Here is a 24,385-nt window from a genome sequence, read left to right as displayed (position 1 = left end):
GAATGCCACTGGAACTTTGCCTTGGAGGTCCATTAATGGGTTCAAACAGCAGCAGCTAACTCCAACATGTTCTATATAAAAAAACAAAAAGAAAATTAAAAGCAATACTGATGAAACATCACCTAGCTGATATGTTCATTGGTATGATGCGGGTCATTGTTCTGAAATATTTGCTTCTCTTTCCACAGGTAGTGGCAATCCAAAATGAACAAAAAGTAGACATTGTACAGGTTAAGGTGAGCGTTCGTTGTCAGTTTTTAAATATTCCAGCATCTGCAATTTTCGTTTTTAGCTTCCGTTCCTATGCAGTTGGATTTAATACTTAGACACCAGCCCAGTAAACTGCAGTTAGCGCCGCAGGGCGCTCAACCCAGGGAAATAAAATGAGAACGCAAATTCTGGGTGCACGAGTAGAGAATAACGTGGGCGCGAGTTTACCGGCTATCGTGATCCCAGCCGCCGTTTTTCAGACTTAGTTGACTCTCGCCTCCACTCCCCCCTCAATATCAGTTTGGGTCGGGGAAGTCTGAAGTTTCTCTCGCCTTTGATCACGGTTGAGAACGTTAACACTAGGGCGCGCGCTTTGCGTCATCTCCAAAGTATATATCACTTGGAGATGAAAGTGTGATCACACGGAGCACCAAGTAATTTGATCGTGACTTCCCCTGATGCATGCTTATTTTTTACTATACATTTTCTCCTCCAAGTCTGTGGTGCTGAATGTTTACTCATCCGCGCTCTGATAAACATTAAAAAAAGATGTATTAGATGTATTTTAACTTGTATTTATGCAAGTGGGACATTCCCACTGTACTTTCTTAGGGGTTGTTGAAATTTTTGTTCCCCCTCCCCATATGGTTGTTGTACATCAGCACTTTTAACCGCCAATTCCAGTTGTCTTTGAGAAAATGCGATACCCATTTCCTTCGCTAATCAGAGCAACGATTCAAAGTTTTGAAGCATAGTACGTATCGGCTGCTGCTCAGACATCCGAATATATCGATATGACCCATTGCCTAAAATTAAGATAATAAAAAGGGAAAAAAGCCAAAATGATGGTTATAAGAAATAAAACTAGCAACTCGTACGCATGTGATGATACACGAAGTGAAAAAGACAAGTTGAAACTAAGTTTCAGCTTTATCTGGATGCTGACTGATGCTTTACATTTTAATCATATTCCTTTTTAATATGTTCAGCCGTGAATGTTTATTTTTTTTAAATCCACATTTGCTTTGGGAGTGACGGTTATTCAAATACATGCACAACAACAAAAGCAATAGTAAAACTTTTGGAGGGTTGGTACAATGCGAGGGCAGACCAATCTTCAGGAGAAAAGGGGAAACGCGTCAGAGACGGCATTCCGTAAAACTGGTGGCAAGAGGACGAAGCGGATCAGAGCTGTGTGAGGCTGGGACATGCGACTTCAGAGCCAAGAGTTTAACTCCGGCAGGTGATTCAATCGAATAAACACTCTCTACTCTCCAGGCATCATGTGCTGGGCTCCCGCTCTGCTGCTCACGCTGATAGTTCGTCAAGGCAAGGAAGCGACTGTTTCTTTACTCTCGGAATATTGATAATTTGAAATGTGTTACTGTGTTTAATGCTCCCACTGAAAAGCACAGTTTCGCGTTATTTGTCCGTGATTTTGTACACTTTAACTTTTGTCGAACTGTAAAATGTAAATAAAGTATCCGGTTTCCAGAGGAATTCTCCACCAGTGGATCATAGTCCAGTACTGAAAGTTGCCTCACAGTCTGAATGGAAAAATTTGAACATTTGGACGTGATGTTTTATTTACTTCTAGATATTGCCCTGCAGTAAGAAACACGAGATGATTTTATAGTCCCGGCCTTTATTCGTCGACTCTTTATTCCTTTGCAGAGGGGCTGCCTGACCTGCTGATTTCATTCAGCATTTTGTGTGTATTATTCTGATTGACTCTGCCCGATTCTCTCTCTCTTTTCATCTGTCTCCCTGACCTGTGAACTTGTTAGCTCTTCGTGGCGGCTTTGTCCCGAATGCATATCATAGGACCGAGTATGGAAAAAAAACTGTATGTTATTGGAGATTCTCTGCTTCCTGCATATTAAAACTCCGGTTAGTCTGGTGTGGCAAGTATGTTATTTGGTTCTGAAGTAGACTAGCTGTTGTAATGACGAGGAACTTAAGCATCGAATATGAAAATAAATGCAAACCGAATTAACTGGTAAGCAGACGCGAGTAACAGAGAGACAGTAGAGTTTACCGCAGTAGTAAGTTTTATCTGTTCAAATTTGCCGTCCTTTGAGAGTATGAAGGAATTTTTGTTCTCAGCGCCGTACTTGCAGACTGCACACCAGAATGCTGGAGGAACGCAGCAGACCAGGCAGGCGGATTCAGTTGGAAGGTTCTGAGTTAATTGGTCATCCATTTGAAAGCACGTGTCTTTGCATTTAGGTTGAACGGTAAAATTCTTCAGGATACTCGTTGAGGTTGCAAGCATTTTGTGAACATCAAACGTAGCAGGAGGATGAGATTGCTTTTGAAGATCCCGCTGTCAGAACTTACTGTATAGGTTGGAGTAGCCGGTTTTGCCTGGATAACACTAACGACAGAGAAGGTCGTTTAACTGCAAGGCTCCGTTGTAACCAGAGTTTTCTTGATGCCTGCTCAGGTTTAGGGAAACACATATTCCATCCATTCATTTCCAATTTTGGTACCATGGTTGCTGGAAACGTGAAATAAAATCTAAACAAGTAAATACTCAGCAAATCGGGGAGCCTTGTCCAGAGAGAAACATATTTAGCGTTTCAGCTTAATGGCCTTGGTTGTTATCCTCTATTGATTTCTCACTGGCTTTTGGTTTATGAAGTGAATCAAGGGATATGGAGATAGTGTAGCATTAACACTTTAACCCTGCACAATACACGCAATAAAGACCCAAAGGCCCATCTTTGATTCTATCCTTAAGTTCCTATACTGAGACATCCCTAATCCTTCAAACCATCCAGTGCATGCTATCTTCTCCTTACTGTATCAGGAAGGAGGTACAGGAGCCCGAGAACGCACACGCAGTGATTCAGAAACAGCTTCTTCTCCTTCACTAACAGATTTCGAATGGTCCATGAACCCACAGACACTATCCTGTCATTCTTCATATTCTGCATTATATTTTTCTTGTACTGCAGCCACAAAGCATCAAATGTCATATAAATCAGTAATAATAAATTTGATTCTGGTCCCTTTCTGTGTATTCCTCAAATTTCATCTCGAGTGTGTCTACACAATGCTCCAGTACATTATAAGCAATGACAATTTCTATTATGATATTTCATTTATATTTAATTTATAATCTTTCAGTGGTTTCATATGAATAGAAATAAGCAGACAAATGCATATTCATATTAAAGAATGTGAGAAAAAAGCTGAACATGTTCCTTCAGACTACTTAGTGTCTACAGAAAAAGAAACAAGATTAACATTTTAGAATGATGAAACTCTTGCAAACTCTTGACTTGAATCTGCTCACCTTTGGCAGTGATTCTTTCAAGTGCATTGACCTGAAACCTGGAATTGCCTCTATCAACCTTCATTCATCCTCTCACTCTCTCAGCCCTTGTCGGGTGTTCCTGAAGATGTTATCTTTCCGACAAGTCTTTGGTCATTATTCTTGAAGTACTTTGGCATGTTTGGTACTTGATGCCATTTCTGTCAAACAGCTTGAAGTGTTTGATTAAAGTAGAAGTTAGTATTTAGAATGGGAAAGTATAATTTCATTTTGCATTCACTGTTAAAATAGTGACGTACACTCAGTGGCCACTTTATTAGGTACAGGAGTGGAACCCGGTGAGGTCTTCTGCTGCTGTAGCCCATCCACTTCAAGGTTCGACATGCTTTGCATAAGAGATGCACTCTGCATGCTACTGTTGTAATGCATGATTATTTTAGTTATTGTTGCCTTCCCGTCAGACTGAACCTGTCTGGCCATTTTCCTCTGACCTCTCTCATGAACAAGGCATTTTTGCCTACAGTACTGTTGCTCACGAGATGTTTTTTTGTTTCTCGGACCATCCTCTGCAAACTTTAAAGACTATTGTGCGTGAAGATCCCAAGAGATCAGCAGTTTCTGAGAAACTCAAACCGCCCTGTCTGGCACTAATAATCATTCCAGGGTCAAAGACACTTAGATCACATTTTTCCCCATTCTGATATTTGGTCTGAACAACAACCAAACCTTTTGACCATGTCTCCATGTTTTTATGCATTGAGCTGCTGCCACATAATTGGCTGATTAGATATTTGCATGAATGAGCAGGTGTGCAGGTGTACCTAACAAAATAACTACTGACTGTGTGTGTGTATATATATATATATAATATATATGTGTGTGTGTGTATATATATATGTGTGTGTGTATATATATATGTGTGTGTATATATATATATATATATATAGTTTGTTATTTTTATATACTGTATATTAAATGTTGTTATTTCTTTGTTTATTTCAAAGAAAAGATTTTATTTTGTGGTATATATTGACAATCCCAGTATTTATTATCCATTCCTACTCATCCCAGAAACTGGCTGCGGGACGTCTTGGGGTTTAGATGTTTCAAAAGGGACAGGGAGAGAGCTAAAAGAGATGGGGGAGTGGCATTGCTAATCAGGGATAGTACCACGGCTGCAGAAATGGATGATGTTGTGGACAGATTAACTACTATGACAGTGTGGGAGGAAGTCAGGAACAGAAAGGGAGCAATCATGCTATTGAGTGTATTGTATAGACCCACTACCCCCATCTCCAGTAGCAACGGAGACACTGAGGAACAGATTGGTAGGCAGATCTTGGAAAGGTGCAAAAATAATAGAGTTGTTGTTATAGAAGACTTCAACTTTCCTACTATTGATTAGCACCTCCTTAGTAAAGAGATTCACAGGTCACAGTTTGAGGATAGAGGGGAAGCCTTTTAGGACCGAGATTAGGAAAAACTTCTTCACACAGAGGGTGGTGAATCTGTGGAATTCTCTGCCACAGCAAACTGTTGAGGCCAGTTCATTGGCTATGTTTAAGAGGGAGTTAGATATGGCCCTTGTGGCTACAGGGGTCAGGGGGTATGGAGGGAAGGCTGGGTTCTGAGTTGGATGATCAGCCATGATCATAATAAATGGTGGTGCAGGCTCGAAGGGCCGAATGGCCTATTCCTGCACCTATTTTCTATGTTTCTATATGCGGCAGAATTTATCAGGTGTATCCAGGAATGGTTCCTGATACAATAGGTAGACAAACAGACAGGATGAAAGGTAATTCTGGATCTAGTACTAGGCAATTAACCTGAACAGATGACAGATCTCTTTAGGATAAGCATTTTGAGACAGTAACCACAACTCCCTGACCTTTGGCATAGCCTTGGTCAAGAATAGCAGTAGACAATGAGAAAGTATTTCATTGGGCTAATTATGATGCTATTAAGCAGAAACTTGGGTGCGTGAATTGGGAACAGGTATTCCCACAGAGCTGAACATTGAAATGTGGAGGGTGTTTGGAGAGCTCTTGCATGGGGTTCTGGATAGGTTTGTCCTATTGAGGCAGGGAAAGGATGGTAGGATGAAAGAAACATCGTTGACAAAGAAGTGGAACATTTAGTAAAGAGGAAGAAGGAATTATACTTAAGATTTAGGAAGCAAAAATTAGACAGGACTTTTGAAAGTCACAAAGTAATCAGGAAGGAGTTTAAGGGGGAAATTAGGAGAGCTAGAAGGGGGCATGTGAAGACCTTGGCAAATAGGATTAAGGAAAACTCCAAAGAGTTTTATATGTATGTGAAGAATAGGAGGATGACTAGAGTGAGGGTAGGACCGATCAGGGATAAACGAGGAAACGTATACCTGGAGGAGAGAGGTGGTAAGGGAAGTCCTTTACTACATACTTCAGTATTCACCAGTGAGAGGGACCTTGATGAACATGAGAATGATGTAGAACAGGTTGATGTGCTGGAACAAGCTGATGTTAAGAAAGAGGATGTGCTGGAACTATTGAAAAAACGCTTGGATAGGTAAGTCTCTAGGGATGGATGGAATATACCCCAGGTTACTGCTGGAAGTGAGGGAAGTGGTGGCTGTGGTGATGATCTTTGCATCCTCACTGACCTTAAGAGTAGTACCAGAAGATGAAAGGGTGGCAGATGTTATTCCTGTGTTCAAGAAAGATAATGGGGTTAGTCCTGGGAATTCTAGACTACTGAGTATTGCATTAGCTTTGGTCAAACTTCTGGAGATATTCTTAGAGAAAGGATTTATGAACATTTTGATATTCCTTATCATGGTCTGATTAGGTATAGTTGGCATGGCTTCGTGTGGGGCATGCCTTGTCTCATGAGCCTGATTGACTTTTTTTTAAAATAACCAAAAAATTGATGAAGGTGGAGTGGTGGATGTGGTGTAAGGTGTTCAAAATGGCTCCCCATGGTAGGCTCATTCAGAAAGTCAGGCGGCATGGTATCCAGGGAAAGTTGTCTATGTGGATTCAGAATTGGCTTGCTCTCAGAAGGCAGAGAATGGCAGTAAATGGACTGTATTCTGCCTGGAGATCCATGATTAGTGGTGTTCTGGAACGATCTGTTCCGCATGGGACCCATGATCTTTGTCAGAGATGGGTATTTTTACACAGAGTGGTAAATGCATGCAAAGCACTGCTGGGGTTGGTAGTCAAGGCAGATATATTAGGGGCATTTAAGAGAATCTTAGATAGGCACGTGGATCAAAAAAAAAATGGAGGGCTATGTGCCAGGGAAAAGGTAGATTGATCTTGGAGTATGTTAAGAAAATCTGCACATCACCAGAGGCCGGAGGGCCAATACTGTGCTATACCAGATATCCCACCCTGCAAAAACTCATTTCAAGGAGGTAACACCATCAATTTGTGGGAGACTCCCGGAATTTCTGGGAGAGGTGGGTTGTCTGCAATAGGGTAGCTCCTTAGCAACTGGACAGCTAGTTTAAATAACGTTAGTTATGCTAATGAATGAATGACACCTGTTAAACTCACCTCAACGTGTCTTTTACAGTCTTAACCCACCATGGGCAATAGAAAAGTCACTGTTGCAAACACTGCAGCGAGCAACACTGTCATTATTTTTGACCCCTATTAGGCAGGGGTACACTTTAGGGTAGTCTGGGGTGACGTATGTTTTATATTTTTTTTGGAACACTCTGCCATGGCGCACCCTCGCTCTCTCTCTCGCTCTCTCTCTCGCTCTCTCTCTCGCGCTCACTCAAAAAAAATTGATTTCCGGGATATCGTATATAATTTGCGGGCATCAGGGAACCTCTATTAACATGCGGGAGACTCCCGAAACTTCTGGGAGAGGTGGGATGTCTGGCTATACTGTTTTATGTTTTATGTTCTATTTGCATTGACTAAGCTGAGCCGCTGTCTTGAACTGATTGAGTCCATGTAATCCCACTACGCTGTTCAAGGAAGTTGACTAAGTGATGAATGAAAGAATTATAGCATATTTCCAAGTTAAAGTGTTGCATGATTTGGACAGAAACTTACCTTTAGTAGTGTTTCCTTGTGCTTGCATGTCCTTTTCAACCTGAACAGTAGAGACAGTAGGCTGGGAATATCCATCGAAGAGTGTGTGTGAGGTTGTTAGTGAACATTTTATAGCGAGTACTCATTGATTCCATTGAGAGCCAATGATAGGAGGAAAGCATGTTGAAGCTAGTGAAAAAAAACTTTAATCAAGTGGATTGTCTTGTATTGGACAGTGTTGAATTTCTTGAGTGTTATTGAACCTATAGTTCCCCAGGTATGCAAGAGATTTTTACTACATAATGAAGTTATGATTTTTAGATGGTAAAACTGCTTAAGTGAATAAGAAAATGAGACACTTGTGACTGAATACTTTTCTCTGACCTGTCCTTGTTGTGGAAGTATTTTCATGATCAATGAGGACTTCTTTCCCACAATTCCACTAAGATATTGCCGACGGGTGATCTGGTGAGGGTTGTGTCATTGAGTGCCAAACAGCTACCTTGGCTTTCTTCCATTGGAGATGGCAATTGTCTGGCACATGTACAGCACAGAGTATAACGTGTCATCCCATGCCTGACTGGTGTTTAAGTATTGCTCCATGCAGGTATAAACTGTGTCATGATCTCAAACATCTCAAATGAAGGTGAACAGTATAAAATCCTTAGTAAACATCCCTAAGTCAAAGTTCAAAGTACATTTGTTATCAAAATTATACAACCTTGAGATTCGTCTACTTACAGGCAGCCATAAAACAAGAAACCCGAAAGAACCCAGTTTAACAAAAACAACACCCAGTGCACAGAGAGAGAGAGAAAAGCAAATCATGCAAACAATAAAAGCGAGCGACAACGTTCAGAGCAAAACTGAGTCCATAAACCCGAAGCCCAAGGCAGCCAGAGCAGGCCCATCACCTCACCCTCAGTTCATCACACAGCGAGGCAGGTTGTCACGAAGCCCGGAGCAGGACACAGCCTCAGCGAAGTAAACATCATGGGGCAGCTAACAGAACCAGCCCAACCCTCGCATTCGGTCCCAACACCCTGCCTTTTCAGGCAATCTGTCCTGCCATTTAAATTGTCTGAACATCGGGTTGTCCCTGCACTAGGACCTGGGCCTCACTGAATCAATACGCTTTGGGCTGGACCCCGCCACCACATTCCAGCCTGTACCAGACCTTTCCAGATCAGCCTGGCACTTGGATCGACCCAACCTCTGCTCCACTCACCTCAACTCTGTTGCCAAATCCAACTCCATCTCAAACATGCCTTGACCTCACTCCAACCACTTCCCCTTGACCGTGGTTCAACTTTGCATTGCAACAGCGCAGCTCAACCCTTGAGGCAATCTCTCCTTCACTCACCTCTTCATTGTATGCGGTGATGGTTTATCACAATTTACCACAGAAAAGTGCTAATAATGAAGTATTTAGTTGTATTTCTTGCTTTACGAACCATCAGTAAGCCATCACCCATCTTCCGAAGTGCCACCTTTAACTGGAAATGGGGAAAGTGTTGGGGATACTCAGCAGTTATGTGGAGAGGGAAATAAAATCAACATGTGATGGAGAGGCAAACAACAGGAATTCTGCAGATGCTGGAAATTCAAGCAACACACATCAGAGTTGCTGGTGAACGCAGCAGACCAAGCAGCATCTCTAGGAAGAGGTACAGTCGACGTTTCAGGCCGAGACCCTTCGTCAGGACTAACTGAAGGAAGAGTTAGTAAGAGATTGACATACATGAACCAGCTGTGGATGGGTTAGGCTAGATTGCTGCCCAGAAGAAAATGATGCCTTGCAACTGAAGCAATCACACTGCAAACAAAACATCTTTAAAACATTTTTTTAGACTGGATTGCATTCCATTCAGTAGAAACTTTCCTCTGATTACAACCAAGTTTTACTGGCAGGTCTTGATACCACTCTAGGGAAAAGCCTGCAAGAAATCAAGAATGCTGCCTTGTTGTTAACAATGTTTACTAGCATTTTCTGTTTCACTTCTGGCTTACAACAACCACAATAGCTTGATGTGCTGGATACAGTGGGTAAGAACATTCCATTGATGGGCTTCATTTCAATGACATTGTTGGAATATAAACCCAGTTTCGGATTTCTGTAGAGAGATGGAAAAATATTTCATGCCTCAGAATTAGTTAAAGGCATAGGAATTCAAAATTATCAAGCTTAGAACATCACAGGTAATTTTCCACTTGCCAAATGAATGGTAGCAAGTAGACATAAATTTAGGAGTAGAAACGGAAACAGCAGAGTGAATGTTTGATGATATTCTTTCTATGGGAAGTTTTTGAATGTGACCATAGAAGGAATATTATTAGCGATATTTTCCAGCAAATCAGATAAACGGTAAATGAGTAAGAAAAGAAATAGTATTGAGTAGCAGTTAGCATTATGGTATTACTGTGCCCATTGCCCAGGCTCATTTCCTGCTGCTCTCTGCAAGGAGGTTGTATGTCCCCTGTGACTGCATGGGTTTCCTCCGAGGCTCCAGGGGTGTATGGTTAATAGATCACATAAATGTAATTGGGCAGCATGGGCTTGTTACTGAGCCTGTTATGGAGCTGTACCTCTAAATAAATAAATATATTATGGTGGATGGGTCCTGCAGGGGTGTAGAATTGGTGGGAACTGGTATTGGGTGAGGACTTACCTTGGATGACTGGCATTCTTCTGCATGAAATGTCTGCAATTTATTGTCATTAACATCCAGCTCTTTAAAAAGCACACATTATTCCTGTCCCCATTAAAAGATGTCCTAACAGATTTTTAGTTTCATAGTCAGAGATATATTCCATTTTGTGGAGGTAAAATTCAAAATCACAAATGCTCTTCTGTGATGGACACATAAGAAAAGAAGTTCCTTGAGCAGACATCTTTAACTTCATTCTTCATCTACTCTAACTTGACTTCTGCCTTCAGGATTGCCTGGGTCAAATTCATTCCCCATAAATAATTTCAATAACATTACGTTGGGAGGCATAGTGCTGCAGCTATCAGACTGCTGTCTCACTCCAACCTCTGCTAAACTAATTAAGGGGAATTAGACAATATCTATCAAAAGGTAATTGAGTAGGTCTGTTTGAAGGGAAATGAATGAATGGCAAGTGGGAGGCTTTTATGAGTGTTAAAGCAATTGTCCAGGAGCAACATGTTCTTGTCGGTGTGAAGGGTAAACCTGGCAGGCTTAGGGACCTTAGCTGATGAGAGATATAGAGGTTCTGGTCAAGTAAATAGGCATGTGTTGGGTTTATGATGTTGGGATCAAGTGAATCCCTTGATGACTATAAAAAGTTTCAACATACTGGAAATCAGGAAGGCAAAGAGAGGGTATGAGATGGCAGGTAAAGTTAAGAGAAATCCCAAGAGGTATTAAGAAATTAAGAGTAAAAGGGTAGCTAGGGAGAGAGTAGATCCCCTTAAAGATGAGCAAGGTTGCCTATGTCTTGAACTCCTGGAGGTGGGTGAATGTTAATGATTATTTTTCCTTGCTATTTACTGAGGAGAAAATGATGGTTGCTGAAGAGATAAGGTCAAGAACTGGAGGTTTTTTGGAGGAACAAGGAGGAGGTGCTTGAAGACTTACAGGAAATAAATGTGGATAAATCCTTAAGGCCCGACTGAGTGTATTTTCAGACTTTGTGGGAGGCTGCAGTTATTATCACTCAGCCATAAGGCTCTTGAACCAGACGGGATAACTTCACTCTCTGCAACACTGAACTGATTCCACAATCTATGGACTTACTCTTACGGACTCTACAACCCGTGTTCTTGATATTTATTTATTATTGTTGTTATCTTTTTCATTTTTTGTATTTGCAGTTTGTTGTCTTTCGCACATTGGTCGTTCGTTCATCTTTGTTCTGTGTGGTTTTTCATTGATTCTATTGTCTTTCTTTGTATCTACCATGAATGTCTGCAAAAAAATGAATCTCAGTGTAATATATGGTGACATAGATGTACTTTAATAATGCATTCACTTTGAACTTTGAACTTTTTTAAAGGGGGTTATAGAGGCATGTGGAGATATTTGCTTCATTGTCAGCCACTGAATGGAAGATGATAAATTTTATTCTATTGTTTAAAAAGTGCAGCAAAGACAAACCAAGTATCTACAAGCTGGTCAGCCTGACATCAGTAGTAGAAAGTTACTGGAGGGGATTCTGAGGGACGGGATCTGCCAGCATTTGGATAGACTGAGTCTGATTAGGAGGAGACAGCAGGCTTTATGTGTGGAACATTGTGCTTGACAAATATTTTAGATGCTTTTTGTAGAGCTAAGCGATAAGGGGCAATGAGGGCAAGTGGTTGTTGTCTGTTGTCTTTAGGAAAGTCTTCAACAAGATCCCACATGATCCGATGGTCTGGAAGGTTAGTTCCCATGGAATCTGGGGAGAGGTAGTTAAGTGAATTCAAAATTGCTTTCTGAGGTAGGAAGCAGAGGGCGGTGGATGAAGGCTGTTTTTCGAAATGGAGCTCAATGAATAATGTTGTGATCCAAGGGACAATGTTGGGACCTTTTGTTATTCATTATTTATATAAGTGAGTTGAGTGTGAATGAACAAATTTAGATCAATAAGTTTGCGGATGACACAAAGTTAGGATGTGGTCTTGGGATGTGGGCTGAGGAGTGGTAAATGGAGTTCTATACAGATGTGTAAGGTGATACACTTTACAAAGTTAAACCAATGAAAATCTTGTGATGTGAATGGTAGGGCATTAGAGGGTGTAATGGAATAGAGTGATCTAGGAGAACAAGTCCATAGTCCATGACAATTAGACAAGTTGGTGAAAAAGGCATTTAGCATGTTGGATTTCATCACTGAAGCCACTGTTTAGGCATTAGGACAAATACTTTGTTGTTGTATAACTCATTTGTGAGGCTGGACTTGGGAGTACAGTTATAGAAAAGATGTGATTAAAATGGAGAGAGTGCAGAAAACATTTGCAAGGATAGTACCAGGACTAGAGGAGCTGAGTTATAAGTAGAAGTTGGTTTGACTATGCCTTTATGTCTTTATTGTAGGAGAATATGGGGTGATGTTATAGCAATGTTTAAAGTTATGAGGCATATATAATGTAGATGGTAACAGTCTTTTCCCCAGGGTCTTCATTATCATTTTATGTGCAGTGTAGTATAACGTAGGTGATCATGGTCTCATGACCATGATTGTTCTTGGCAAACTTTTCTACAGAAGTGGTTTCCCCAGGGTAACAGAGTTCAAAACTAGGGGCATAGATTTAATGTGAGAGGGAAGAGATTTAAAAGGGACCTGAGAGCCACCTTTTTTCACACTGACTGTGGTAAGTACATGGAACGAGCTGCCAGATAGCTAAATTAATATCATTTAAGGAGCATATGGATAGGTATATGGAGGGATGGGGCTTAGAGGGATTTGGGACCAGCTGGACGGGCACCAGGGTTAGCATGGGATAGGTGGGCTGAAGCCCTACATCCATGCTGTACTTCTCTATGACTCTGTAATAAAATGGGATCAGTGTAAATGAATTTATGATGGTGAGTGTGGCCCCACTGGTCCTGCTTCCACACTTTTATGAGCTACAGCATATATATTCCCATAAATAACAGATGTAATGCAGAAAATATTCTGCGGGTCTACTCCAAGCCTGTGTGTAACTTTCGAAGAACAGAGACACAGCATGAAAAGACAGCAGTGGAATTTGTGAAGGCAAGATGAGTAGGTTCAGATTTGTTTTACTAGGTAACCGAGAGCTACTGTAGACCAGCTAGGCCAAGGGAAAACTGGCTAACAGAACTTAATACGCACAAGGATGCTGGGGACAGAACTTCAGAGTACATTAAGGGTGGAAATAAAGGGAGAGTTGGAGAGGTAGAATCTAGAAGTTTAGAAATTAGACAATGGTAAAGAAGAGATTGCTTGTCAACAAGATATGGTTGAAACTTGAAGTAAACAAATCCAATTGGATATATGGATTATGTTTGAAGATTAGCAGTCTTTAAACATTCACCCAGAATCTAAGTAAGGAGAAAGTGGACAATTAGTTTTGAATGTCACTGATAAATTCAGCCTTCAATCATCTTAATGTCTGATGTAAGAAATTGTGGTTCATTCATGCTTTAGGGTCAAACAGCTGGACTGACCGTACAAAGGTGCCATGGAAAGATAGAACTTTTGATGACCAGTGAAGGGAAAGTGCGGCAAATATTGTCAGATTGAACTACCCATTCAGTGAGGCAATAGTTTTATCATAACCTTCGATTTATCAGAAGGACAGGATTATCTAGAGGAATTCTTTGTAATTATATATTCCCTGGCAGTTCAGTGGTTAAGGATTTGGTGTCTTTGCTGATGGAGGATGATCGCATACAGAATATAATTTCAATAAAAACTGGGCAAATGCTTTCATTTGCTGAGGCACTTTGCATGTCCTGTGTCTGGAACTTCCTGGGGTGCACTTGAATTTAATGACAGCCATCTCTAGTGAAAACCCTTTTCTCAAGCAGAAGTTGATTGATGCATGAAGCATCAAATAATTTCTGTACTTGGCAGATATTGCACATAATTTCTGAGTATTCTGCTGCTGAGGCATTGAGCGAGTAGTTATGTTGAAGCATCTCCTCCTGGGTGCACACATGAAATTTTTTTTTCCCATATATAACTCAAAGATAGTGTGTGTAAAAAAAAAAATAAAAATAAATAAATAAAATAAAATAAAATAAAATAAAATAAAAAAATTAGCTAATGCAATGTACAAGTTTAGAGTAAAAGTGTGTTGAAGGAGAGCTGTGCTAAGGAATTCTATTTTCATGCCAGAATGTTTTTTGATATCAAAATTGAGAGAACTGAAGGGAAATCAAGGATATTGTTTAGTTTCTGAGCAGAAATAAATTACATAGTAATTATGTGAAGTTAAGAAACATCTATCACAACACAACTCATCTATTTTAATTTTCTGGTTTATTCCTGAACAAATACCAGAGTTGAGTTTACTTTCTGTGCTTTGCAATGTTCTTAAACATTCTTGTTATGGGATAGCCTATTTTGAATTTCAACATGATTAGATTATTAGATTAGATTAGATTATGAGGACATGCAGTTCTCTTTTATTGTCAATTGTCAATGCATGCACGTGAATTACATGTGAACTAACTCCCCAGTGCCATGTACAGGAGGAACAGCCTCTTACCCAGCCTTTCGGTGTATTGGCAGTTACTGTATTTGTTTATGTAACCTGCTAATCTATCAGCATCATAATATCCAACGATTATGTGTCGATACTTAAAGTGAGTTTTTGAATTACTCTCCACAATTTTAACTTCAGAGTTAATTAGATGGGAATTTTATAGAAACACGTATAAAGGCAGATTAGATTAGATTATGATGACACGCAGTCCTCTGTTATTGTCATTGAGTAATGCATGCATTAAGAAATGATACAATGTTTTTCCAGAATGATATCACAGAAACACATGACAAACCAACTTAAAAACTAACAAAATCCACATAATTATAATATATAGTTACAACAGTGCAAAGCAATACCGTAATTTGATAAGAACAGACCATGAAACGGTAATAGTCTCAAAGTCTCTCGAAAGTCCTATCATCTCACACAGAGGGTGAACCTCCAGCACCGTCAACTTGCCGATGCAGCATCCTGGAAGCATCCGACCACAGTCTGACTCCGAGCCTCTGACCAGCTCTCCGATACTGAGCACCGAGCACCATCTCTGCCGAGCGCTTTGACCACAGCCCCGGCAATAGGCAAAGCCGAGGATTTGGGGCCTTCCCCTCTGGAGATTCTTGATTGCACAGTAGCAGTGGCAGCGAAGCAGGCATTTCAGAAATTACTCCAGGTGTTCCTCCGTGCTTCTCGTGGCTGTCTCCATCAAATCCGGATTGTGCACGGCCCCCTAGTTACACATATGATATTTATTCGGAACGGCCGCGCGCGCTGCGTCGTGCCGCCATCTTCTCCTCCCTCCTACATGCATAAACAGACTGTTCTACCTAATCAATTCACAAGTGTGTGTAATAAGACCAGATTGCTGTAATTACATTTGCCAATGTCCCTTTAATTATTTTCCTTTTTTCCACATATCTAATCATAAAAACTCATGCATTTTTCAACTTGAATCCTGATCTTGAAAACAAATTCCACACCCTTATAACTCTGTGATAGAAATTTCTTTCCTTCAGTTTTTAAATATCTTTTATCAGTCTTGTATTCATGATACTTCATTCTTTGTCATTGAGCTGTGTGGAATAGTCAGCTTCTACCCATCCTGTTTCAATTGTTACGTACCCCGTAACTGGGTTGCCAAACCAGCAGAAATGGATCACTCAGTTGGAGTCTGGAGTACTAGAACTAAGAAAGTTTTATTAAAGAAACAAGCAACACAGTAATCGAAAGGATAATAAATGCAACAATTCAACAATGATAACCACACATGTGCACAGAATTAAGATAACAGCATCAATCAAGCTCTATCGTTGTCTAGGGGTAAATGACCAATTTCAAAATGACTCAAAGTTCAGTCCAGTTTGTAGTTCAGTTCGCAGTAATCGTTGCCATGGCGATGGACAAGGTGGGGGAAGAGAGACAGAATAGGAACAACTGATCATTCAGAACACTGCTTCACTCACAGACCAGCGGGATGGCTCACAAACAGCATTTGGGCGGGTCCTTGGTGATGTCACCTGAGGTCACCGACTGTGACCCCTCCTCCAGATGCGGTCGATCCTCTGCAGTGAACCCGGCACCCAGGCAAGGGCGGACACACACCGGGTTCCCGCTGATCGTACCTTTCCACCCTTGTCGTTGTCTGGCACTTCTCACCCACTCGTGAGAGGCGCACCGCTTCCAGGGTCTCGTTACCTCGGGTGGCGTGTGTGTCTGTCTTAGCGAACCTGGCCCTTTTTATCCCCCTGCTGGGGTATCGCCTGTCCATCACTTCAAACAGTTCAGGGTTCAAAGGGGGGGGAGCCGCTCCAGACAGCTCTCTCTTCCACATCCCTTCATTACACATCTCCAGACGCTGCTCCATTGTTCCTTATCTCTCCTTCCCCTGAGGGCAGGTAGCAGACCAACTGCTGATGCCACTGATGCTAGCCCAGGCCAGCAAACATCTTAATTTTATGTGTATTCTCGTAACACTTCCCCCCTTTAAGGATTTTTACCGGGAGGTAAAAATTACAAACATGACTACATTATCTGATACATACACAATATACATCGTTAACAGTTATTTAGCTAATACAGAGAATTTGAAGCTGTCAACACCTTGACAGACAGTCATCACATTTTCTGTTCCTTTTACACGTGTTATTAATAATCCCTTAGACCAGGCTCCAACTCAGCAAACTTTATAGTGGCCAAAAACACTGATGAATTGCGACCAATGTAACCTCTCATTTGGTTTTGTCCCGGACCACAATAACAAGGGTCGTCCCATTCCGACTCAGTTTTCTCTCGCAAGGGCTTAGTAGGAGGGGGACGGGTATTGACCGCAGAGTTATTGCAAAACTTCCTGCAGTACCCCACCATCTCCAAGAGCCTTCTGAGGGCCCTCTTGTCTGTCGGGGTTGGGAGGTCAGCGATAGCCTGCACTGTAGCTTGCATCACTGCCAGCTGCCCCTGTGTCACCACAATTCCCAGGTAAGTGACCTTCGTGTGGCCGAATTCATTTTTTCCAAGGCTCACTATCACGCTGGCTTCAGACAGCCGTGTTAAATTGCCAATACACACCTCTGTGTTCATCAGCCCTTTAGTCACTGAATTACTCAAAAAATATGGGTGTTGTTTACTTGGCTGCCCTATTGTAACCACAATCACCCAACGTCCCAGTTCTTTGCATTTCCTCGGGACAATCAAACACATGGGTGCGAGTCGTTTAATTACTCCTTCGGGGATTAAGGGAGAGACCTTATCAGTAGATCTGGCCAAAACAATAGCCTTCTCCCATCTGACCGATCCCATCCTAATCTTTTCAAAATGGTTTTTTTCTCTTAGCAGGGGGCCCCTAGCTTCATTGATTTCCACGCTAACACCGACCAGGTTTGTTAGCATATCAAAAGCCGGTGACCGTCTCAGTTCGCGTCGGTCATGATCAATAACATTTTTCCCCCTGGGCAGCCGGTAAATCTCTTTCATGATTCCACCAACTGTTTCCTCCAGCACCGCAAGATGTCCACCGGGGGGTACCTCGTGGGCCATGTTAAAAACCTCATCCCCATAACTCTTTTGCACCACCCCCCATTCCTCATCTGCGGGTACTGTACTTGATTTCCCTTTCTTCCTTAGCACTTCCTCCTCCGCACAATAGCTTGTCAAGGCTGTGTCAGAGAGAGCGGTCTCGGCAAAAACCATCAGCCCCTCGTCTCGCTCCTGCGTCTGCACAAATTCTTTCCTGGCTACTGCTACGTCCGTCCCAGCTCCCTCACTACCTCTTATCTCACTACACCCTGTCTCATACAAGGTTGGCAGAAATGTTTCAGCCAAATTCACCATCGCGGGCGGGGCCTCCATGCTGGCAGGCTGACCCGTCAATCTCACGACTGGGAACACGATTCCTCCGGCGATGTCATTACCGAGCAAGACTTCCACGTCTTTCATCGGTAATTCGGACCTCACCCCGATCGTGACTAGTCCAGAGACCAGGTTGCTCTGTAAATGTATCTGGTGCAAAGGGACTGACTCTGTCCCTTCCCCAACACCTTTGACCTCTACCTCCCCAGTCTGGGTCTCTGAGCTAAACTCTAATACACTCTTCAGTATTAGTGACTGACACGCTCCCGTGTCTCTCCAGATCCGCACTGGAACTGGTTTTAACCTCTCCTTCACTGACACCAGTCCGGCCGAGATAAACCTCTCGCGCCCTTCCTGGACTTTTTCAGACCTGTCCTTCCCTAGCGGTTCGCTTAACAGCTCAATACAGCCATTCAAAATTTCCGCTTTTCCTTTCCCCGTCTCCTTCCTTGGGGCAAAGCACCTGGACGCAAAGTGTCCGACTTTCCCACAATTATAACAGACGACTCCAGGAGACTTCCTACCAGACTGCTCCCGGTCTACCTTATCCTTTTCACTAGTCCCCGGCTTACTTTCTGACTTTTCCGGCGGACTCTCCCCGCCGTCCTGACTACCCTTCTGGTAGCCTTTACTCGGGGCAACCTTCATTTTATGCGTCAACGCATACTCATCCGCTAACTTAGCAGTTGCGGCTAACGTGGCTGCCTCTTTCTCATCGAGGTAGGGTCTCATACCCTCAGGGACAAAACCTTTAAACTGCTCAATCAGAATCAGTTGCAGCAGTCTGTCATAATCCCCCTCTACCCCCTTCGAGGCGCACCAACGCTCACAATATGTTTGCATCTCACGAGCAAACTCCAAATACGTGCGGTCCCACCGCTTCCTCGCATTCCGGAACCTCTGCCGGTATGCCTCCGGGACCAACTCATAAATCCTGAGGATGGCCTCTTTCACCACCTCATACCTCTGGGCATCTTCTGCGGATAAAGCGGAGTAAGCTTGTTGGGCTTTCCCTTTCAGTACACTCTGAAGTAAAACAACCCACTTATCCCTCGGCCAGTCCTGACTTATAGCTACTTTTTCGAAGTGGAGAAAGTACCGATCCACATCGGTATCGTCAAATGGGGGAACCAGCCTAACCTCCTGGGTCGCCCGGAACCCTCCACCTTGGTTCGGCACGAGCCCCTGCTCGGCCCTTATCTTTAACTTCTCCAGCTCAAATTCCCTTTCCCTCTGTTTCTCCTCTCTCTCCAACTGTCTGTCCCTCTCTCTCTCTTCTCTCTCCAACTGTCTTTCTCTCTCTTGCCTTTCTAACTCTTTCTCTCTCTCCCGCCTTTCTAACTCTCTCTCTTTCTCCCGCCTTTCTAACTCTCTCTCTTTCTCCTGCCTTTCTAACTCTCTCTCTTTCTCCCGCCTTTCTAACTCTCTCTCTTTCTCCCGCCTTTCTAACTCTCTCTCCTGCCTTTCTAACTGCTTCTCTTCGTGTTCTAACTGCCGTACCCGGAACTCGTGCTCGAGTCTCAGTTTTTCAAGCTGTACCTGTACCGCGTCTCCAGCAGGTTTTTCAATAGACACCTCCCCCAGCTCACCTTGGGGAAACACACCTTTAGATACATAGTGCTCTACAATAGCTCTGTGTATCTCCTCTCTCCTCATTGTCGACTTCACCTTAGCAAGATTCACCCGTTTGGCCACAGCTATCAATTCCGATTTCCTGGCATCCTCTAATGCCTCCAAGGTCGGCGCCTTTATAAATTCCTCAACCTCCATTTCTGCTGTTTGTCTTTTCTTTCTTTCGGGAATTTTAACCCAATCAATTTACTCCGTCCCAAAATTTAGCGTTCAAAATCCCGGACGAGCCCCCACTTATGTTACGTACCCCGTAACTGGGTTGCCAAACCAGCAGAAATGGATCACTCAGTTGGAGTCTGGAGTACTAGAACTAAGAAAGTTTTATTAAAGAAACAAGCAACACAGTAATCGAAAGGATAATAAATGCAACAATTCAACAATGATAACCACACATGTGCACAGAATTAAGATAACAGCATCAATCAAGCTCTATCGTTGTCTAGGGGTAAATGACCAATTTCAAAATGACTCAAAGTTCAGTCCAGTTTGTAGTTCAGTTCGCAGTAATCGTTGCCATGGCGATGGACAAGGTGGGGGAAGAGAGACAGAATAGGAACAACTGATCATTCAGAACACTGCTTCACTCACAGACCAGCGGGATGGCTCACAAACAGCATTTGGGCGGGTCCTTGGTGATGTCACCTGAGGTCACCGACTGTGACCCCTCCTCCAGATGCGGTCGATCCTCTGCAGTGAACCCGGCACCCAGGCAAGGGCGGACACACACCGGGTTCCCGCTGATCGTACCTTTCCACCCTTGTCGTTGTCTGGCACTTCTCACCCACTCGTGAGAGGCGCACCGCTTCCAGGGTCTCGTTACCTCGGGTGGCGTGTGTGTCTGTCTTAGCGAACCTGGCCCTTTTTATCCCCCTGCTGGGGTATCGCCTGTCCATCACTTCAAACAGTTCAGGGTTCAAAGGGGGGGGAGCCGCTCCAGACAGCTCTCTCTTCCACATCCCTTCATTACACATCTCCAGACGCTGCTCCATTGTTCCTTATCTCTCCTTCCCCTGAGGGCAGGTAGCAGACCAACTGCTGATGCCACTGATGCTAGCCCAGGCCAGCAAACATCTTAATTTTATGTGTATTCTCGTAACACAATATTTTCTTATTATAATGACTATTGTGATATTTTGTTGAGAATCAGGTTGTTTTCATAGAAGGACAAAACATTTCAGTTCCTTTTATTATTACTTCTTCAGACAATATGGAATCCAAGTTAATCTGTGCTGTACTTAAAATTTTTCAGAAGTCGTTAAGACCTACTAGTTTTATTTTAGTGCTACTATTCAGATAGTATCTATCAGAAAAGTGTACATAGATGTATGTACACAGCTATCAGAAAAGTTTAAAAATAGCAGTTTTTTTCCAAATTGAAAATAGGTGGCATTCAGCAGAATCAGGTATTTCAGCCAAAAAAAAATATAGTCCAGTGCCAGATCCTAGATCTAGCATAAGAAAAGAAAGTAGATTTTTTTTCTTTGATGAGATAAGAAGTGACATAGTATTCCTGAGCAGCTGGCACTCTGCACAACATTTAGTATGTTGTGAAATTATTTTCTTGTGGCAGCAGTACAGTACAATTCATAAAAAAAGCTGTAAATGAAAAATTAAAAATAAATTTTAAAAATCAAATAAAGAAGTAGTGGAAAAAAAGAGCAAAATTAGTGAGATGGTTTTCATGGGTTAGTTCATTGTCTATTCAGATATCTGATGGCAGAGTGGAAGAAGCTGTTCCTAAAACATTGAGTGTATGACTATAGGCTCCTGTACCTCCTCACTGATGGTAGCAACAAGAAGGGAGTATGTCCTGGGTGATGGAGGTCCTTAATGTTGGATGCAGCCTTTTTGAGGATTTGCCTTTTGAAGATGTCCTTAATGCTGGGGAAGTTGGTGCCCATGATGGGGCTGGCTGAGTTTACAACTTTCTGCAGCTTTTCTGATCCTGTGTAGTGGCCCCTCCATACCAGACAGTGATGCAATATGTTATCTGAGAATTGAATATAATGACTCAAGAGATTAAATCTTTGGTCTGCAGTGAATGTTTCTGCTTCAATTACATTTACGGTTTGTTGTATTTGCTTCCTGAACTTATCATTTTTGAATTGTCAGCTATGATTAGATCCATCAATAACAATACAGCTTTTAGGTTATAGTTTGGATTGTGCTGGTGTTAATTAGGTTTATCTCAGGACTTTAATTTGGCCTGTAGGACTTGGAAAAAGTAATGTAACTGAACATTCATCTATATTGTTTGTTACAGATTCATGATCATGCTGCCTTTTAGTTAAATCAGGCTTTCACATGCCTTATCTTTACATTTATGCATATATCAAATAGATGAAAAAATGCTCTTGTTATTTGACTTGATAAATAATATACCAGATTATAATGAGCCATGGATCATAGGCTAGTGTCAAAATGGAACCTATGAACTAATTATCCCTAAAAATATTACAAAGCATTGTTTGCCAACCTCTGACTATATGTTTAAAAAAGCAATAGAACATTATACTGGCTGGTCTCATTATCACACACATGTCAATGGAACAGATCTACTTCCTTGCTGCAAATCTGTATTATCTAGTTACTTTATTTTATGATTTAATACAGCTGCAGAAATTGGAGAGCTCAACATCTGAACATATGAGTTCGGAGAAAGACTAGACACTTGGACGCGCAAGTCATTCTGATATTCTGTATGATAACAGCTGATCTGATTGTAACGTTAATTCCCCATTCCCACCTAGATAATCTTCCACTCCTTTGTTTTGCAAGAACTTGTTAACAAATATGTCCACTTTACTCCTATGTCAAACCTGAAGCAAAGTGTTCCAAAGACTCACTCTGAGAGAAAACAGTCCTCATTTCTGTTTTAAATGGTAAGCTATTTTAAACACTGAATCTAGATCTTTATAAATACAAGAGATTCTTCAGATGCTGGAAATCTTGAGCAACGCACACATAATCCTGGAGGAACTCAGCAAGTCAGGCAACATCTATGAAGGGGAATAAAGAGTTGACATTTTGGGATGAAACTCTTCATTAGGACTTGCTGAGTTTCTCCAGCAAGTATCTAGTTACAGAAGCAACAATCTGCATACCAATGGTCTTTACTCATTAGTCACAATGGTTCTATGGTTCTCTTTGTAGCAGTAATGAAGAAAGTCAAAGTGAGACATAACTGTACGGCCAGGGTGATGCACTGCGTCTGGTGCTCCCGATGTGGTCTTCTATATATTGGCGAGACCTGACGCAGACTGGGAGATAGTTTCGCTGAACACCTACGCTCTGTCTGCCAGAGAAAGCAGGATCTCCCAGTGGCCACATATTTTAATTCCACGTCCCATTCCCATTCTGATATGTCTATCCACGGCCTCCTCTACTGTAAAGATGAAGCCAAACTCAGGTTGGAGGAACACCTTGTATTCCGTCTGGGTAGCCTCCGACCTGATGGCATGTACATTAACTTCTCTAACTTCCGTTAATGCCCCACCTCCCCCTCGTACCCCACCCGTTATTTATTTATATACACACTTTCTTTTTCTCTCTTTTTCTCCCTCTGTCCCTCTCACTATAGCTCCTTTCCCATCCTCTGGCTCCCCCCACCTTTCTTTCTCCCTAGGCCTCCTGTCCCATGATCCTCTCATATCCCTTTTGTCAATCACCTGTCCAGCTCTTGGCTCCATCCCTCCCCCTCCTGTCTTCTCCTATCATTTCGGATCTCCCCCTCCCCCTCCCACTTTCAAATCTCTTACTAGCTCTTCTTTCAGTTAGTCCTAACGAAGGGTCTCGGCCCGAAACGTCGACTGTACCTCTTCCTAGAGATGCTGCCTGGCCTGCTGCGTTCACCAGCAACTTTGATGTGTGTTACATAGCTGTACAAAGTCCATTTCTTGCATTATTAGTTTCTGATTCTTTTGAGATCTCTATCAACATCAAAGGAACTGGTCAGCCTGATACATCAGTACCTGTTTCTTGTTTCTCTTTGCTGCTCCACTTAAAATAATACATTTTGTTACTTAGGCAAGGTGCTTACAATAGCAATGCATAGGACTCCAAATGCCCAATGGATCATTTAGATCTGTAAAGAAAAAAAGCACAAATTAAGTTAAAGCTCAATAGTTTTGCTTTTTCAGCCATTGGCATCAGCTTCAGACTTTCACATTCTTCCCAACATCAGCAGTACACCTTGTCAATTGGATGATTGCAACAACTAAATGCATATCTGATCTCAATGCACGTGCTTTGTCTGAAAACTGGTCTTTAGCTCAAATAGAAAATATTTTCTTGTATATTTCATGCAAAATCCACCTCAACCCTTCAGCATTAAAATAACCAGAATTACCAGATATCTTCATTGTACCATTAGTAATCAATCAGTTAATATTTTCCTTTTATAAAACCAATACAATTTCATGCTTAATGACAAGTTGCAGATTTGATCTTTTCAGATATTCCATCCAAAGTCAGAAAACTACAGGCAATACTTTTCATTTTGTAGTAGTCCATTCAAAGTAGAAGAGGCCCTTTCAGAACATTGAAGACAACTCATTCTCAGAGTGGATCAGCTCAATTCCCACTTCTGCCATCATCACCAATTAGGGGAAAGAATTTTAGCTCATTATATCAAACTTTATGAAATTGATTACCCCACTCAGAGACAAGGGGAAACAAAATAAAGTAGGAGTGTAGTAAGAATGTTTA

At 42.0% G+C, this 24,385-nt stretch overlaps 1 protein-coding gene across 1 annotated transcript in view; it reads left to right on the top strand.

The window, feature by feature from the left end:
• The first annotated feature begins 1,385 nt into the window (after positions 1–1,385).
• Positions 1,386–24,385, top strand: part of kita (KIT proto-oncogene, receptor tyrosine kinase a) — an 84,989-nt gene continuing 61,989 nt past the window's right edge. Inside the window, exon 1 of the mRNA XM_063043125.1 lies at positions 1,386–1,539. Coding sequence (XP_062899195.1) covers positions 1,494–1,539 — 46 coding nt within the window. The 5' untranslated portion in view covers positions 1,386–1,493. The remainder of the gene's footprint in view (positions 1,540–24,385) is intronic.

The sequence above is a fragment of the Mobula hypostoma genome, chromosome 3 (assembly GCF_963921235.1).
Source record: "Mobula hypostoma chromosome 3, sMobHyp1.1, whole genome shotgun sequence".
NCBI lineage: Eukaryota > Metazoa > Chordata > Chondrichthyes > Myliobatiformes > Myliobatidae > Mobula > Mobula hypostoma.
Note: the sequence above shows the minus strand (reverse complement) of the source record. Positions and strands in the feature narration are given on the sequence as shown.